The sequence below is a fragment of the Melanostigma gelatinosum genome (assembly GCF_949748355.1).
Source record: "Melanostigma gelatinosum genome assembly, chromosome: 6".
NCBI lineage: Eukaryota > Metazoa > Chordata > Actinopteri > Perciformes > Zoarcidae > Melanostigma > Melanostigma gelatinosum.
The window spans coordinates 9444021-9459672 of NC_136639.1; the positions used below are offsets into that span (position 1 = coordinate 9444021).

At 41.2% G+C, this 15652-nt stretch overlaps 3 protein-coding genes across 3 annotated transcripts; 1 reads left to right on the forward strand and 2 right to left on the reverse strand.

The window, feature by feature from the left end:
• Positions 1 to 586: 586 nt before the first annotated feature.
• rnf10 (ring finger protein 10) lies at positions 587 to 7766 on the reverse strand. The gene is made up of 17 exons (XM_079270211.1): positions 7233 to 7766; positions 6224 to 6408; positions 5900 to 6105; positions 5731 to 5821; positions 5431 to 5615; positions 5106 to 5242; positions 4769 to 4923; positions 4342 to 4467; positions 3921 to 4170; positions 3617 to 3750; positions 3272 to 3389; positions 3066 to 3167; positions 2811 to 2948; positions 2596 to 2687; positions 2404 to 2461; positions 1804 to 1968; positions 587 to 1695 (listed from the first exon to the last, which is right to left on the reverse strand). The coding sequence occupies exons 1-17, from the start codon at positions 7324 to 7326 to the stop codon at positions 1622 to 1624; spliced, it is 2310 nt and encodes a 769-aa protein (XP_079126337.1). The 5' UTR covers positions 7327 to 7766; the 3' UTR covers positions 587 to 1621.
• A 362-nt stretch (positions 7767 to 8128) lies between these two features.
• On the reverse strand, positions 8129 to 10090 carry pop5 (POP5 homolog, ribonuclease P/MRP subunit). Its single transcript, XM_079271161.1, has 5 exons — positions 10028 to 10090; positions 9813 to 9955; positions 9003 to 9152; positions 8817 to 8900; positions 8129 to 8567 (listed from the first exon to the last, which is right to left on the reverse strand). Exons 1-5 carry the CDS (start codon positions 10045 to 10047, stop codon positions 8464 to 8466), a joined length of 501 nt encoding a protein of 166 aa, XP_079127287.1. The 5' UTR covers positions 10048 to 10090; the 3' UTR covers positions 8129 to 8463.
• A 356-nt stretch (positions 10091 to 10446) lies between these two features.
• On the forward strand, positions 10447 to 15231 carry unc119b (unc-119 lipid binding chaperone B). Its single transcript, XM_079269633.1, has 5 exons — positions 10447 to 10752; positions 11640 to 11753; positions 12457 to 12565; positions 12671 to 12843; positions 12970 to 15231. Exons 1-5 carry the CDS (start codon positions 10515 to 10517, stop codon positions 13080 to 13082), a joined length of 747 nt encoding a protein of 248 aa, XP_079125759.1. The 5' UTR covers positions 10447 to 10514; the 3' UTR covers positions 13083 to 15231.
• The last annotated feature ends 421 nt before the right edge of the window (positions 15232 to 15652 follow it).

Here is a 15652-nt window from a genome sequence, read left to right on the forward strand (position 1 = left end):
GAGTTTAATTTAATATACAGGTCTTATAATGAACCCTCGGCGCACCTCATGTATTTTATAGGTAAATCCCCCTGACTTCCGGGCTGAATGTGGACAACTTGACTCTTCTGCTTGACAATGTGATTGCGCGAGACCTATCCCATCTCTGCCATGTAGAACTAATCAATATATACAAATAAAAAAACGAATTAATAAACCTATAGGGACTGACTGACAGTTTCAAAAAGTTGGACACAATAAAATAATGGCTAACGCCTCCATGAATAAAGAGACCTGTTGTCATATGAACACATTCATGTATTTGAATAGCCTTTAATAGCCTTATGCATGTTATTAAAGTCTGACCTCGTTCCTAGCTTTGCATTAGCCAATCATGTAATAAAAACATCGACTCTACAGCTGTGATAAATAGATTGTATAAACATCAGGCTTGTCTGGACTGCCCTCATGTGGAGAGAACTAAACACTGCATACAAATTGTGGCAGCCAATTTAATGGCGATTTCTAGTGGTAGTTTCTATAGTGTTTGATCTTACCAAAAAGTATCCTTTATTAGCTAATAGCCACACAAAACAGTCAGTTATTTGATTGTGCATCATTTTTTATTCATTTCAACAGACTAGTTTTGTTCACCAGTCTTTAAACTTGCTCAAAATTAAAGGTGACTTAAAGAACCCTCAAACAAAACAAAATCAATCCCCTTCTCTCCAGGTTTCAAAGGCATTCTTTAAATGTCAGCAATTGTCTGACTTCACACATGTTCAACACTGAAATTAAACTAGGGGAGTAATGTTAAAAGTAAGTAAACCTTCTACAACAGAAAATGACACAGAGGAGAAACTGAATGATTAGAAAGTGCGTAGTTATGGTTTAACCACGCAGGATATATACCGGAGTTCTGCTGAACCAACAGATCTAATCTCTTCAATACAATACTGCGTTTTTGCTTCCTCGCAATGGTATTGGAACAAAATCCCAGGGCATTGATCTCAAACCCAAAAGCTATCCCCTAGAAGGGTGCTGAAGTAGTACTACTCCAAATTATTACCTGTGATAAACACTGACATGTACTTGTTTCCATTTATTCAAAGCTGAAGTTCAACACTGATGCCGGAGCACTGAGTATCTTGGAAAGATTTAAAAAAGGTGCAACGCGCCTGCAGCTGGCTGACTGCTACTCTAATATTAAGCACCTATAAAGATCTTATCAATATTACTCATGGATCCTAGATGCTCAGGGTCAAACTTCAGGAAAGTTGGACATCATACAGCAACCACTGTGATACAAGCCATTAAAAGTCTAAAGCGCACCTAATGTGAACCAGCAGCTTGTTAAATCCCGGCTTTACTTAGCATCGCAACAAAATGTTATCCATCAGGCTTGCAGTGTACCAGGAGGTTGTAGCAAAAGCTTTGACCTAGTTGTACAATGAAAAATTAAGGTATATGAAACTGATGGAATGCCACCCAAACAATGGATCAAGCCCACAAACAATAACCGAAAGCAGAGTATACTTTGACGACCTCCTAAAACCTTTTTCCAAGAAATATCTGCATGGCAATAAAAACAGCGGGAAGATCAACTCAAGAAACAATGTGATGAAATGAACTTCAGTGTTGTCTACTTTGTGTGAACCATGGATGTGCTGAACAGAAGTTTCGTCTTTTTCTTCTTCTTCTTTCCACCTCTCTCATCTGAAAGACAAGACACCGGGGATGAGTGCATGTTTTAAAACAAACAATTTAGCTTTAGAAATATCTAAATTAAATGGACTTGATACAGTTCATTCGTAGATGCCAGACCTGGGTCAACCACAGGTTGTGGAGGAGCGGCTGAACCGCTGTCCAGCTGCAGAAGCGCCTTCTCAAAAGCCTGGCTGAAGGAGTTCTGGAAGCTGGGCACAGGGACGCGGTCCGACCCGTCGCTCTCTCCATCGCTGTCTGCTGCTGGGGGAGCTAGCATTGCATCTGTATGGCACACAAGACACAATAGTGACTTCAGGAAGCCTTCAGGGAGTTACACTGATAAACATCAATTAAAAAAAACAGGCTTTACAGGAAATACACTATCATACACAGAGCTCCACTTATTTCCCCCACACCTATCCTTACGTGCTACTCGTAGTACCAACTGACACAAGTACAGAGCAAACTATGAATATAGTCATGTGTTGTGGTGTAGTAGTCTAACAGACCATTTCACAAGTGAAGCATTTTATCAGAATTACTTTAATGATACATGAGTCATGAGATATCAGAATGAGACACTCAACTTATTATTAAAGCTACAGCACACATTAGAGTATGGCAGATGTTTCTGAATCTGTACTAAATTTAGTTTTTGTTATTAGAATTGTAACATTACATTTTCTAGTCACATCAGCATCTACAATCGTGCACTACCTGTCTTTGGAGTGATCCTGGGCCCAGCATCACCTCTGGCTTTCCCATCTCTTAGCATCTAGGACACGGGACCATGTCAAGTATACAAGTTATGTTCTACAGTATAAGCCCTTCAGTTATGTGATGCATTTACCTTATGACAAAGGCAGTCTCAATTTATTATGTTGCCGTTTGTGTGTTTGCCATACACACCTGTGCAAAGGACATGCAGTGGGAGTCGTCCTCCACACTACCCACAATGGGTGAAGAGCTTTGCCCATTCAGATTTGGGAATATCATCCCATCTAAAAACAACAAAAGGAATGCTCAACTCACAACGTTCAACTGCTTAAGCATGAGCCATGAACAGGCAGAGATTACATTTATAGAAAGGAACAATAAAGTGCAGAGAATGGAGCTTCTCTCACCAGAGGAAGGACTGCAGCTGAGGGGTGAAGAGGGGGCAAAGGTGAAGTCAGGCTGCATTGGGTGGCTGCTGTTGTGAGGAGGAGATCCAAATGCTGGGAAATGGTGAAGGTTCTCCAATCCAATATGCACCTCTGGATCTGGGGAGCATATGAATGCAAGTACAGTTACAAACCTCAGTCCGATATCTCTCAGATGTGTGTACATTTTTTCTGGAAGTGAGATTTTCCTCTTGTGACCTGAACTGCTGTACTTACATTTACCCTGCTTCCTGTTCTCCTCAATTTCAATTCGCTTCTCTCTGCGCTTCTCATCCCTTGCTTTCTTCTGCCTCAGGTGCTTTCTCTTCTCCAAGTCATCTAGTAGTTTGCAGGAAAATATATACAATCAACAGTTAGAATAAATTAATTCTCCTTGCTACAACTGTGAATTCACATTCTGAGAAGAGGAAAAGTGTTCTAACCTGCAAATGTGTCCAGAGTTTCTTTGGACAGGATTGGCGGCTGAAGGACTAACTCACAGATGCTGAACTCACATGTGAGTGGCAGATGTGCCAGATAGCGATGCCGGCGACGGATGTCCTGTAACAGAGCCATGTATGAAAAGTCAGCTGAAGCAATAACTTGGGTTGCCATTTTCAACGAGTTAAAGTTGTAACGTATGCAGGTTACAGTAGATTGTAAAAGCAGCTTTTGGGGAGAATAAATACTGCCTTAAATTTGAAAACACCCATCCCTCCATCTGCTGAAAAAGTTAAACCAAAAATGATCGGAATGGCATCTGATTTGTGTTTCTTTGTTTTGCTGACCTCAGTGACTGTGTGTCCCACTATCTCCACCACTGTGGCAGTGATGGAGTCAGGACTGGCCTCCAAGCTGCCGTATTCACGCAACAGACAGCGTACATTCACAGGATGCAGGAACATCTGCTGGCAGTCATCAGCTGGACGGACACATGGGAGAGGAAAGAAACGTCAACACTGAAACATAAAAGACAAACATACAGCCAAGGCAAACTAGTTCCTGCACCGTTTCATGGTCAGACTCCATAACTTTGTTTCAATTACTATGTACAAGATTGTCCAGTTATGTTTAGAGCAGCGAATTAAGCACCTTGGTAGAAATAGTAGTAGGGTCCGTGCACCACGCTGGCTGAAGGGCGGCCTGACTCGGCCTTGCTGGCAGGGCTCTCCTCCTCAGGTTGGGGCTCCGGAGCTGCATCCATCATAGACTCTGGAGGCTCCTCAAGCACACTCTCCAGAATACTTCCAGGGAAGCCTGGCAGCTCTGCAGTTGCTTCCTCTGGCACATCTGGGACCTCAGCCACCTCATCATCAAATGCAGAGGAGTACTGCAGCACAGGCTACGAAAGGAAAGACAGACATCTCTTACAAATCAGAAGCATGATACCATATAATAGAAGTAGAAGCTACGGCATCGGGGGAGAATATGCAAGTAAGATCATTTGATCCTGTCAGCAATAGATAAAATATAGTCAAACAAGAATGTTGAAAAGATGCATTTTTAGACTCACCTTGGTGCTGCTGATGGTAGTGACCACTTCCTCCACAGGAGAAGTTTCTTCTAGAGTCAGAGAGGACAGATCAAAACTGTCTCTTACATTTGCCTTCTGCTGCTTCAGCAGCATTTCCTCCCGCTCCTAAAACATAAAGACACACAGTTAGAGAGGTACATGTCAGTGTACACGTATGTATAGTTTTAGTCATAAAGTAAGTTTCATGTTTCACCTGGAGACACGCAGGAGAAACATGCATTGAGTGGCATCGCCAAAACCTACTTGTTAGACATTATCATTGTTTTTCAGGCCTGCTCCATTTATATATTTTGAATGTACTCATACTGTGATTTTTTGTTAACTATGTACTGCCTATTGGTTCATATTTGACTCCAGACAAAAAACAACCGTGTGGTGTCACAGAGAGGCGTGTAGCTTCAGTTACCTGCAAAAGACACAGGGCGCTTTGGATGAAACAGCATTGGGCGTCCCCCTCCTGGCTGAGTTGAGCCTGCAGGACATCCTTCTCCTCTGCCACCAAGCTCAGAACCTGCGTCGCAGAGGTCAGCAGCAGCTTGGAGTACGGACTAAGACACGTATCTAGAAAACAACATTCAAAATTGAGTAGAGAATCTTCCAACAACATAACCCGACTTCAAGGACATAAAAAGTCTGTATGTAGAAGATGCTATCGAATTACTGTGAGCCATATAAAATCATTTTGAAGACTATGATGCTTCGAGGAAATTAAGACTTTCATAAAAGGTGGCCCTGTGTCTCACCTCCAAAGCGAACAGGCTCCTCCACCTTCTCCCACTGAGAGCTAGGCATGGCCACCAGAGCACCCTTTTCCCTCTGCATCAGGCGCATGGTGATCACATCTCCAGCCACATACTGCCTGGTCGCCATCGCAACCACACTGCAAAACGGAACCAATTGTTAAGAGTAACTGTCAAAGAAACTCAACCAAACCAAAATAAATCTAAATGAATCTGCCACTATGTGAAGGCTTTATTGTTTTCCTTGTTAAAAGAAAGATTTGCTCCTCACCTACTGCTTTCTTTGACCTCAGAGTTAGCCTACAGAGGTTTTTCATTAATTTTTTACCTCTTCAGGTCAGCGGTGTGAACTTCCTCATAGCAGATTGGGCACTTGGACCAGCTCTTGTCACCAAGAGACAGGTAGTGCAGCATGCACGGCCAGCAGAAAATGTGTCCACAGCGGGTGATGCGGGCTGACAAAGGAGGGTAGAGGCAGATGGGGCAAGACGGCACCTCGTGGCTGTAGATGCGCTGTAGACGAACAGAAGCGGATTGTGATTACGTGCATCAGTATGTAAATGAAAGTGGGCTTTATTACTTATACACACGTACTGGTAGCACAGTTCAACAGATAACAGGCACTCACCACTTGCTCCACACAGTCCCAGTTGACCAGAGTGTCTGGATCAGTGAAGTGAGCCTTGTAGTCCTGGTCATCAGTCACCACAAACTGGCAACTAAAACACACAAAGTGTGTTAACTCGCACATCTGTTTGCCACATCTGTTTCATGTTGGGTACGGAGGGGTTGCTTACTTGGCCTGCAGAAACAGCTCCTTGTTGAAGGGCTTGTGCTTGTGGCCCCATTTGTTTCGGCGGCCCCAACCGGAGTGGCCTCCATCTCCGATGCCACCGTTACCTCCGCGGGGTTCAAAGGTGAAGTTCAACAGGTGGTTGAGGCTTATTTTTTTCGGTCCAGCAAATTGAGCCGGGCTAAACTCGGCCCGGCGTGTCTCTGCTACCTGGAGAAGTAGAAGTGGAAAAGAATCTGTCACGCATATTTGAGCTGCTGACTTTTTTTCAAAAGATATAAGATAATGTTTTTTCTTTTTTAAATGATGATCCATTCGGAATACCAACCTCCTCCCGTCGTCCTCCGCCTGCAACTCCATACTGTCGCGCTCCACCTCTCTGAGGGGGTCTCTTGTCAAAATTCTTGCTTTTCTGTGAATTGGTGTGGCGAGAGCCTTGAAAACTTTCACTTTTAGGAAGGGAGGGCTCGCGCTTACGGCCGTTGCGCTTGGAGCCTCCATTATTTTTACCTTCTGAAAAAAAAGAAGAAAAAAAAAAAAGGTATAAGCAACACAAACAGAAATATTATCCTTCAATATAACATATATATTTTGCTGGTGCCTGATTTTAAAGATGTTAACCAGAAAGTCCTGGAGTTAAAAAGAAAGTAATATGGGGGGCTTTGTAGCCTGATTTCATGTAGTCATGTCAACATTTGTAATTAAATCTTTCATTAGTGCGATGGGTTACAATAAGGCCTTCCGTAAACTGTCACTCCAGCTGAGGAAATCCTTGTATGCAACCCACATACAGCATATTACAGAACTGACCACTAAAATAAAAAGGGGCAGCCTCTTTAGGTTACCGATTGTCCAGCTTCAAAGTGGGGTGTTTAACATTTATTGATGCCAGGAACAACTTCCACACATCTTTAGGAAACATATATTAGCTGTACACAAAATATGTGCATGAGACGAATTGTGCAATACAAAAAAAAGGTGCAAACATTAAGTCACTTAATCGATTGTTGTGTAAATGAATAAATAAATAAATCGTTCAAGGTACAACTTTCTTTTTGCAAAAGTTGATTGTTAAAATGTGTCTCTGCATCCAACTGCGGTGCATAAATACAGGGCAACGGGTATTACATATATAATGTTGTGTGCAAGTATTAGATAACGTTACAGCTCTGACTGTGAGAGGGCCAAATGTTTGACGACGTCATCCGTACCAGATGAACAACCTCTGTGCTACTGCTAGGCCCCAGCAGGCCACAAGGCAAAGACTGTTTAGCTGAGAGTACACTATGTTTGACAACTTCGAGCGACGGTTGTGTTGTGCACTGAGGTCTTTTCACCTGTTTTGGGTTTAGAGTCGGCCGCTGTTGGGCCTGTGGAGCTGGAACGGGGCGGAACCTTGGTGTTGGTGCTGTTGTTGGGGTTTTTCTCCATGTTTGTCTCCGTGCAGTGAGTGGTTCTGGGGCAGAGCTCCGGGTAGAGAGCCACCAAGCTCTCCAACGTCAAACGGAAAAACAAAAGGGGAAATCGGGCAGTAGTGAGTGCGGGTCAGGCGACGAAGGCCCTGGTTCATTTCTGTCAAACACGGAGACTCCATCACGGTGACATCTCGACTATAAAACAAGGAAAAAACAAGAGACACGATTTCGGCGTCTCAAGTTATGGAGGCTGTCGGTAGAGAAGACGAAAGCTCGCCACGCGGGGCCAAGACCCCCGAATTTAAGGCTTTTACTTGCTAAGGAAATCAAAATGCCCTTAACAAGACGTTAAACGTTTTCCAAAAGCTGGAAAACGAGTCAATTTAGAGATTTTAACCAAAAAAAGATGTCCGTTACAACGGGCTTGCACAAATGGCGACTGTTCGCCAAACGGGATCCTGAGAGACCCGGATGTTTCTTGTGCCGCTTGCAAATCTGTTTCGTAAAGTCTGAACTAAGCATTATGGGAAATGTAGTCGAAGAATGTCGGCTATGTATTAAGTTAACGTAACAGGTTTTTAGGCTTCTTCTCATAAACAATCTATGGTTTTAGGTGATAAACGGGTTAAGTAATCAATACCCTGACACGGTATGGCGCAGTATTGTTAAAGGTTATGCAATGTAGGCTGATATCGATAGAATGTAGACATTTTTGCATTTTTAACGAAATAATTTACCAACTGTTTAACACTAATTTTGTGAATGTTTGGGTGTGTACAAAAGATAATTTTTAGGACACCAAGGACAAAACCAGTGTATTCAAAAAAAAGTGTTTTAATTTGTAAACAAAATAAGCATGACCATAAAACAGTATAAATACAAAATATTCCATTGAAACATGAAAATTTCTTTTCTAGAATTAGGACACTGGACTCAGGCCATTCTGCCAACCCAAACGATTAATGTGCCAAACATATCTAATGTGTCCCTCTATTGAAGACAGGCATACAGTCAGTCAGTTTTCTTTACAAAGAGCTCTGAGCAGCTGCAGTATGAATCATATTTTCACAGAGTTGGGTATGCATTTCTTCAAATGCTTGATTTCAGTCCCGTAACAAAAACTGTCTGCCGCCCTTTACTGTATGCTGTGAAGTCACTCTTCTTCATCTTCCTCACTCTCTGAATCTTCAAATTCTTCCCTGTTTCCTCTTGTAAGAGTGCAGTTCAGAATTGCTTTCCGTACCTGTTGTTTTTCTTCTACAAATGAAAAAGGAAGAAGCAGTCAAATCCCATTTTTCTTACATCCATCTTGTGATCAAAGTATTGTTTTCAATGCTGTGTTCTCAAGAAACTAAAGACTGCAATACAAAATTCAAAAGGACCTTAGGTTAAGTGAAACGCTTCTATACATCCTGTAAGACAGATTCTAATTCAATGAACAGATGAATAAATAAATGGACCACATATTGCAGAGTTCAGTATGAATGATACAATTGAATTCCATACCTTCATTTTTACATTTAGGTAGCATTCGATGGAGTTGCTGGGTGTTGTATCGGATCAGAAACTTCTGACATGTTCTAATTGTTCCTGAAAAAAAACATACATCTTTAATTAATGTTCAATTAATATTCAAGATTGTCAAAGGGTATGTCTGATTCATTATGGGATGTGTGTTGATGTTTTTCTCACCTCCCACATGCAAACAGTTCAGAAAACATGAGATTTTCTGCCCACGAGTTTCAATACAGGTAATGAAAGGCAATGCAGACCAGAGAAGTTTGTAACACATTTTGGGGAAACGCAGGAATACTATTCCAGTATGAGCATTCAGATATTTCACTGCAAAGAAACAAAAGAAGAGAACAGTGAGAGCTCAGTTAACACGGAGTTGAAGGGCTGGGGGAATACTTAACATTCTCATGTCAACGCATCTAAACATACCCTGCATCTAGCGTGTTTCCAGGAAACCTAAACTGAATGATATTACTTCAGCACTAAAGCTATCTTTGTGTATCTAAAATATAGCTATGGATGACAAGAAGTTGTGTACTTTACTCGCCATTGATGCTACTTCACCAAATTCCACAGGTAAATAGTAACGTTTTTACTCCACTTCATCTATTTGACAGTTTTGGTACTACTTACTCTGCACTTCAAGATTTTAATCTCTTAGTTTATAAAATTTGATGAATTATCCGAGATTAAACTACATACAGTGTAAAAAAAAAGCTAAAATGGCCAGACACAATGGCCAACATGGACATGTTGTCAACACGCTCATGCAACATAAATTGTAAACAAATTCAGCTTAAAAAGAAAGCAAAAACGTAATCATAACACAGAATGGGCCCATTCTGCTGCACAAGTACCTTTAGTTGTTACAATTTACGTAACGTGAGGACTACATTATCTGGTTATATGTGTTTAATGTTAATTAAAACGCAGGATTTTTAATTGATTGTGATTTTTGTACTTTACACACATCTAACCACTGCTTACCAGAGAACCTGCTGCTGCAGAGAGCCGCCCCATAGTCCCCATGTGTGCGGGCCACCGCTGCCTTCACTGCCAATGCAACAGCTCGGTCATCCAGCAGCAACAAGCAGCTCCTGTCTTGAACGTTGATTTCGCACAGTAAATACCTACCAACCAAAGAAACAAACTGTGAACACACACACATTGTGAACAAATAGTACACGAGGAGCACATTTTACCTGGACTTCACTCGCACCATCGCAGCTCGTCTCTTCTTCCGTGGGAACTTCCGTCAACAGAAGTCTCTCTACAGCCCGGAGAGTCGCACTAGCGCCACACGCTGGACATTAGTTGCGTTGCTGGGTGTACTTCACGCGCGATACAAGTATACTATACAATAATACAATACAATTAGTAATAGTCCAATATGAACATTATTATCACCCTTATCCTAACAGAACACAAAAGCAGTTTGTACACCAAACAACACGGTCTGGTTTAAATAAGAGCGATAACGGCGGAAGAAGAAACCGGAGGTCCGGGGCTTCAAACCGTTCATACCCCTTTGGTAACCATGACAATATCCATCGCTGTTAACCAATCACAAGCTCCCTTTTTTGTCTCACATACACGTTGTACGCCATCTTGAAATTACACCCGCAGTTTGTCAAGTCGCTCCCAAATAAAAAAAACAACCTCTCTCTCTCTCCATTATTGCATCAGGTTATGAACGGTTCGCAAAACAAATCGGCCCCGACAGTCAGCAGAGCTCCGACGGACGCAGACAGCAGCGGCTCGGAGACGAAGCACAGGGAGAGAAAGACAGGTGGAGGAATGCTGAAGAAGCTGAAGTCGAGGCGCAGTCAGACGGAGAAGTGGCCCGTGGTCACAGAGGATGAACTCCGGGCTCTGGGGAGAGATATTACCCCGGACAATGTGCTGGGTCTCCGGGCAGTCACGGAGGGTAAGACGTATGAACGTTAACTTGGTCCTAAACGGGCACCATATACCCGATGCTAATGGTGGCTAAGTGACGAGTTTTCAGATGAGTTGTGTGCGTTAATTGTAATGAATATAGTCACAATGTTAATTTGGTCAAACAGGTAGCGTTAACGTTGGCATGTGTCTAGCTATGTTTTGAGTTGGGCATTTTAACTAACTTGAAAGGAGGATATATCCAGGGGCGTAGCAAGTCATTTGGGCCCCCTAGAAGTAATATTATCCAGCCAGGGCCCCCTGTATTAACAGCTGTTTTTTCTGGCCAGTTGGTGGGAAGACAAACACAGCATATTGTCATCCTTTAACAAATGTTTTAGCAAATACAAAGTAATTTGCAGTCATGTTTCTTTCCACCTAACAAATGCAGGTCTATTCACTACAAAACAGCATGTTTTGTGTTTGGTCTCAAGTGCAGCTTTAAGTAATTTTATCCAATATTTTTTGGCCCCGTTCTCTTTGGTCTCCTGGAATCGCGACCACCTAACCCAACTTGTAACTAACTGCCGCGCGTCAACCGTCTGAGTCATCCTACACCCAGTCTACCACAGTTGCAGCGAATACTTAATGGTTTCCATTGTTTCTTTTGGCCTTTCCCGGACCAGACAACAATGGCATTGCTTCCCTTTTCTATCGCTATAGCATTACTCAACAACTACTGCGAGGTTCAGGAGCCAGAAAACAGATACTGAAAGCCTAGTTGCTCATCAAGTGATATCTAAGTATTGGTCAATCTAATCATATGTCAAAGAAGTACCACAGATAGCTAATGGTTGCTTGCTTGCTGTCAGATTGCTAAATGTTTGAATTTGTCTTAACATGAGCTTGCACTTTTTCTTTTTTTTCACATTCCAGACTATCTGTGCAAACCTGAAGACAATATCTTCAACATTGACTTCACACGTTTCAAAATCAGAGATCTGGAGACGGGAACAGTGCTGTTTGAGATTGCCAAACCTCCAAACAGCAGTAAGTGACACATTAACTTCTGCCTCATACAAACTATTTACAAAGGGAGATTTGTTTCACTTAACAAGACCTGTTTTCTTGTACAGCCAAAGCGCTGTAAAGCTGTTGATTGTCTGCTTACACTTCCTTGCGATGTAGCTGCTCAATAAAAGTTGATTTTATCTGGATCGTCATTTGGAGAAGGATGTAGACAGACACACAGATGGTGTTCAGTTATAGCCTGCAGATGTTGCACAATCAACAAAGCTCTGTGTCACCAAGCATGAGAACGGCAGTCGTTCCCAGGGGCATGCTGGGTATTGCTCTCACCAGAAATACATATACGGTATAAGAGAACAGAAAGTCCCACAAGTAGAGGCAATGCTTAAGCAACATGTATTTTCATTGCTTAATTTGAACAAGTAACAAATGCATGTAATATATTCAGATTTTAGAACAAAATTTGGAAACAACCAAACTATATAAAATGCAGTTTCATCACAGTTTTTTTTTAAATATCTGGTGAATTGTTACTTCTATATTTTTTTGATAAGACAGAACATTTAACATCATGTTGAGCAACAGTATCTTACATATACTGCATGTATAATCACTTTATTACACCTTTTCAGCACAGTTGCGCTCACGCTACTGATTATTGTAATTTCTTTGCCTTTCCTGTGAATATTGGATGCAAGCCAGCTGAACATGTTTTCTGTATTAGGTCCCGTGGAGGGTGAAGAAGAGAATGGAGATGCAGACATCAGCGCAGGGCGTTTTGTGCGATATCAGTTTACACCAGCCTTCCTAAAACTCTGCACAGTTGGTGCAACGTAAGTAAACGAACCGTAACTTTCTGGCTCGTATGAACTGAGAGCATGTTAATCAGACTTTTATGTTCACAACTGAATGAACTTGTTTCTGTTTCTAAACCTCAGTGTGGAGTTCACAGTGGGCGACCGGCCTATTAACAGCTTTCGTATGATTGAGAGGCATTACTTCCAGGGGCGACTTCTGAAGAACTTCGACTTTGATTTTGGATTTTGCATTCCCAACAGCCGCAACACATGTGAACACATTTATGAGTTTCCACAGCTTCCAGATGACCTCAGTGAGTTTACTTTACTCAGCCACTGATGTTAATGCTCTTGCATGCATATTTTCACATCATAATCCATATTTTAATCTTTGTTTCATCTGTCCTTCCTTCGCTCTTCTTTTCCTTATTCCCCTCCAGTTCGCCAAATGGTGGCGCACCCTTACGAGACCAGATCAGACAGTTTCTACTTTGTTGACAACAAACTCATCATGCACAACAAGGCAGACTATGCCTACAATGGTGGTCTGTAATACTTGAGGGGATGCTGTTTGCAATACTTCCCAGGGGATTGATTTCCTGCATCACAACCACCCAAAAGCTTCTTTTTTGGGGGACAGAAGTATTCTCTCCTTTTGTGGACATTCCACCGAACTTGACAACATTCTTTAATAAAACCAACAGACCACATCTGCCTTCATATGAAATCATGGATCCATTCATCAGTACCTCATTGAGCTCAGTTTCTGTGACTCCGAGGAATGTTCAGTCAAATATTTCTCTGTTATTTCTGACTGAAACCTTTTTGTTCCGTCTTTCGGTTTGTTGTACAAGTCTCATGTTTCACTTTTGCCTTAAGTTTCTTGCCGTCTCTGCTGGAAAGGGACATTTTGAGTCAAAGACCTATCATGGCAAAGCCTTTCGACTGTGTTAGCTGTCACTTCATTTACTTTAGTATAGAGATGTTATCAGTTGATGTTTATTGGAACTACTTTCGCAAGTGACAATTGTGTTTCCCGTAAGGAAAAGCAAGCATTAACTAGATGTTTTGCAGTATTGTTAATCGTAGAGGATCATGTAGCATTAGTTGACATTGTTTGAGTTTCATTCTTGCTTAAATATCTATCAGTTGTCATTCATTTGGACTCTTCGTGTCATATATTTAAGTTTGGTTTCGGTTTTATAAGGAACATTAGGTTGACCAATCTCATCTTTAGTAGTTTATTATTGAAGAATAGCATGAGCTGTTTTCCTGATGCCAGCTGTTCCCTCTGCTAATGTCTGTTACATTTTTATGACAACAGTTTTTTACAACCTAATTGGCTGTTGACTGGGAATCTAGTGTTTGTTCTATCAAACTCTGAAACACACTGTGATACATAAAAATGAATAGCATTAGATAACAGCATAATCTGAGTTCCTGGACTTGCTTTCTGTGCCATGGTTCAAACAGTTTGATCTTCCCCTTCATCCACTCCAATGTGTAAGCAGCACACACAGTTATTTAACCCCTTGAGGTGAGTCTTCCTGACTTATTTGGCACAACAGCACTGGGAATCCCACTTTAGTTTTCCAGCGGTGTGGTGTACCCATTAAACTGGTTGCTGACTGCATATTCTGCCGCTCTGCACTCAGGTTCTCAATCTATCAATTAAATACAGAGTAGCACACAACATGACCGTACAGACTGATGTAGCTTGGTAGTTGATCTATTTTTAATGAGGCGGTTTGATAGATGCAGACATGTTTCTCTTTTCATAGAAGCCCTGTTTTAAGGACTATACTGGTGGTTTTGCATATTGTAGCTCATTAACTAAATATTGTGTAATATATTTATTACACACATTGTTCCATTCTTATTAGGTACACCTGAACAATGTAACGTCATTGTGCACAGCAACCTTGCAAACAATCCTACCTTCATTAAGCTCGCAATGCGCAATTTGGTGACACTTAACCACTTTATTTAAGAGGCTGATGTTGCTGTTGAATTGTATTCTATCCACTGAAGGGTGTTCCTGAGAGGTTGGGATGTCTGATTAGCCAATTCCATTTCTCAGAGCTTTACTTTGTACAGACATGAATGGAGCTGCCTGAAAGGCATTTAATTAATGCAAAACCACTGGAATAGTCTAACAGTTGTTTTCAAATGTTACACACATGATCCATTAACTGTACATTGTAACATTGATTCCATGTGCCTTATAGCCAGGTGTTCATTTTTAGGTTGTTTTTTTATGTAAGAGACCGTTATGCATCATCCACCTGTTTGGCTGAAATGAAGAGAAAAAATATTGTGTGAAACATGCTCTTATTTACTCTAATACAATTTGGAATTCAACACCAGTGCTGCTAACCAGCAGCCCAACATACGTCCATTTAAATCCAATTGATTAAAAAAAAGAGGTTCTATGGGGTACCTGATAGTGCACTTGTTGGAGTTATTAATGGGCTACATAACGGTTTGTCACTGTTTTTGAACTGTAGTAAGAGCTAGAAGGACATTGCTTATAGTATCAGTCAGTGGTAGGAAAATTGGATGATCTAAGTGGCTACACTTTGTCTGCACTAAAAGACTACTTGCGGACCCAAAAATGTATGGATCCATTCTGTAACCTGTCGCAAAGACTATTTTTGTAATGGCTAATTTTACAAATAATACATTCATGTCATATCAGATTCATTGTAAATAAAAATGGCAAACTGCAAAACAATAAAAACCAATATAAGTAAATGATCAGGGATTTTGGGGTTTTTCTATCTTCCAGCTGCATGGTAAACATAGTCATGTGACATGATTTGGTTATGTGGCCTGGCCAAGAACAAACAAGTCTTTATGTACATTTACACTAAATCTGCTATATTTGTGCCTGCTGACATTCTTAAACCTACATACATTTGGATAGTTGTTGCAAACCTAATATTTTGAATATCACATGACTATGGTCAAGTTTCCATGTCATTTTTTATATTAGAAATGTAAACTGGGAAATTACATTGTTTTTGTAGATGTTTGACTTCATCTGTGAGTATAGTGAGGATTTAAATAAACCTGCCGTGACTTATTTCATTTCCAGTCTGATCTGGTCTTGATCAAACAGTT

Excerpts from the sequence above, each read along its gene's own strand:
- rnf10 (XM_079270211.1), bottom strand. The coding sequence starts at position 7,326 with ATGGAGAAAAACCCCAACAACAGCACCAACACCAAGGTTCCGCCCCGT. Across the intron at positions 5,616-5,730 it reads GGGACTGTGTGGAGCAAGTG|CGCATCTACAGCCACGAGGT; the intron begins GTGAGTGCCTGT and ends GTTCGTCTACAG. Across the intron at positions 1,696-1,803 it reads ACAACCTGTGGTTGACCCAG|ATGAGAGAGGTGGAAAGAAG; the intron begins GTCTGGCATCTA and ends CTTGTCTTTCAG.
- pop5 (XM_079271161.1), bottom strand. The coding sequence starts at position 10,047 with ATGGTGCGAGTGAAGTCCAG. Across the intron at positions 9,956-10,027 it reads ATGGTGCGAGTGAAGTCCAG|GTATTTACTGTGCGAAATCA; the intron begins GTAAAATGTGCT and ends TTTGGTTGGTAG. Across the intron at positions 8,901-9,002 it reads GAACTGTTTGCATGTGGGAG|GAACAATTAGAACATGTCAG; the intron begins GTGAGAAAAACA and ends GTTTTTTTTCAG.
- unc119b (XM_079269633.1), top strand. The coding sequence starts at position 10,515 with ATGAACGGTTCGCAAAACAAATCGGCCCCGACAGTCAGCAGAGCTCCG. Across the intron at positions 10,753-11,639 it reads TCTCCGGGCAGTCACGGAGG|ACTATCTGTGCAAACCTGAA; the intron begins GTAAGACGTATG and ends TTCACATTCCAG. Across the intron at positions 12,844-12,969 it reads ACAGCTTCCAGATGACCTCA|TTCGCCAAATGGTGGCGCAC; the intron begins GTGAGTTTACTT and ends ATTCCCCTCCAG.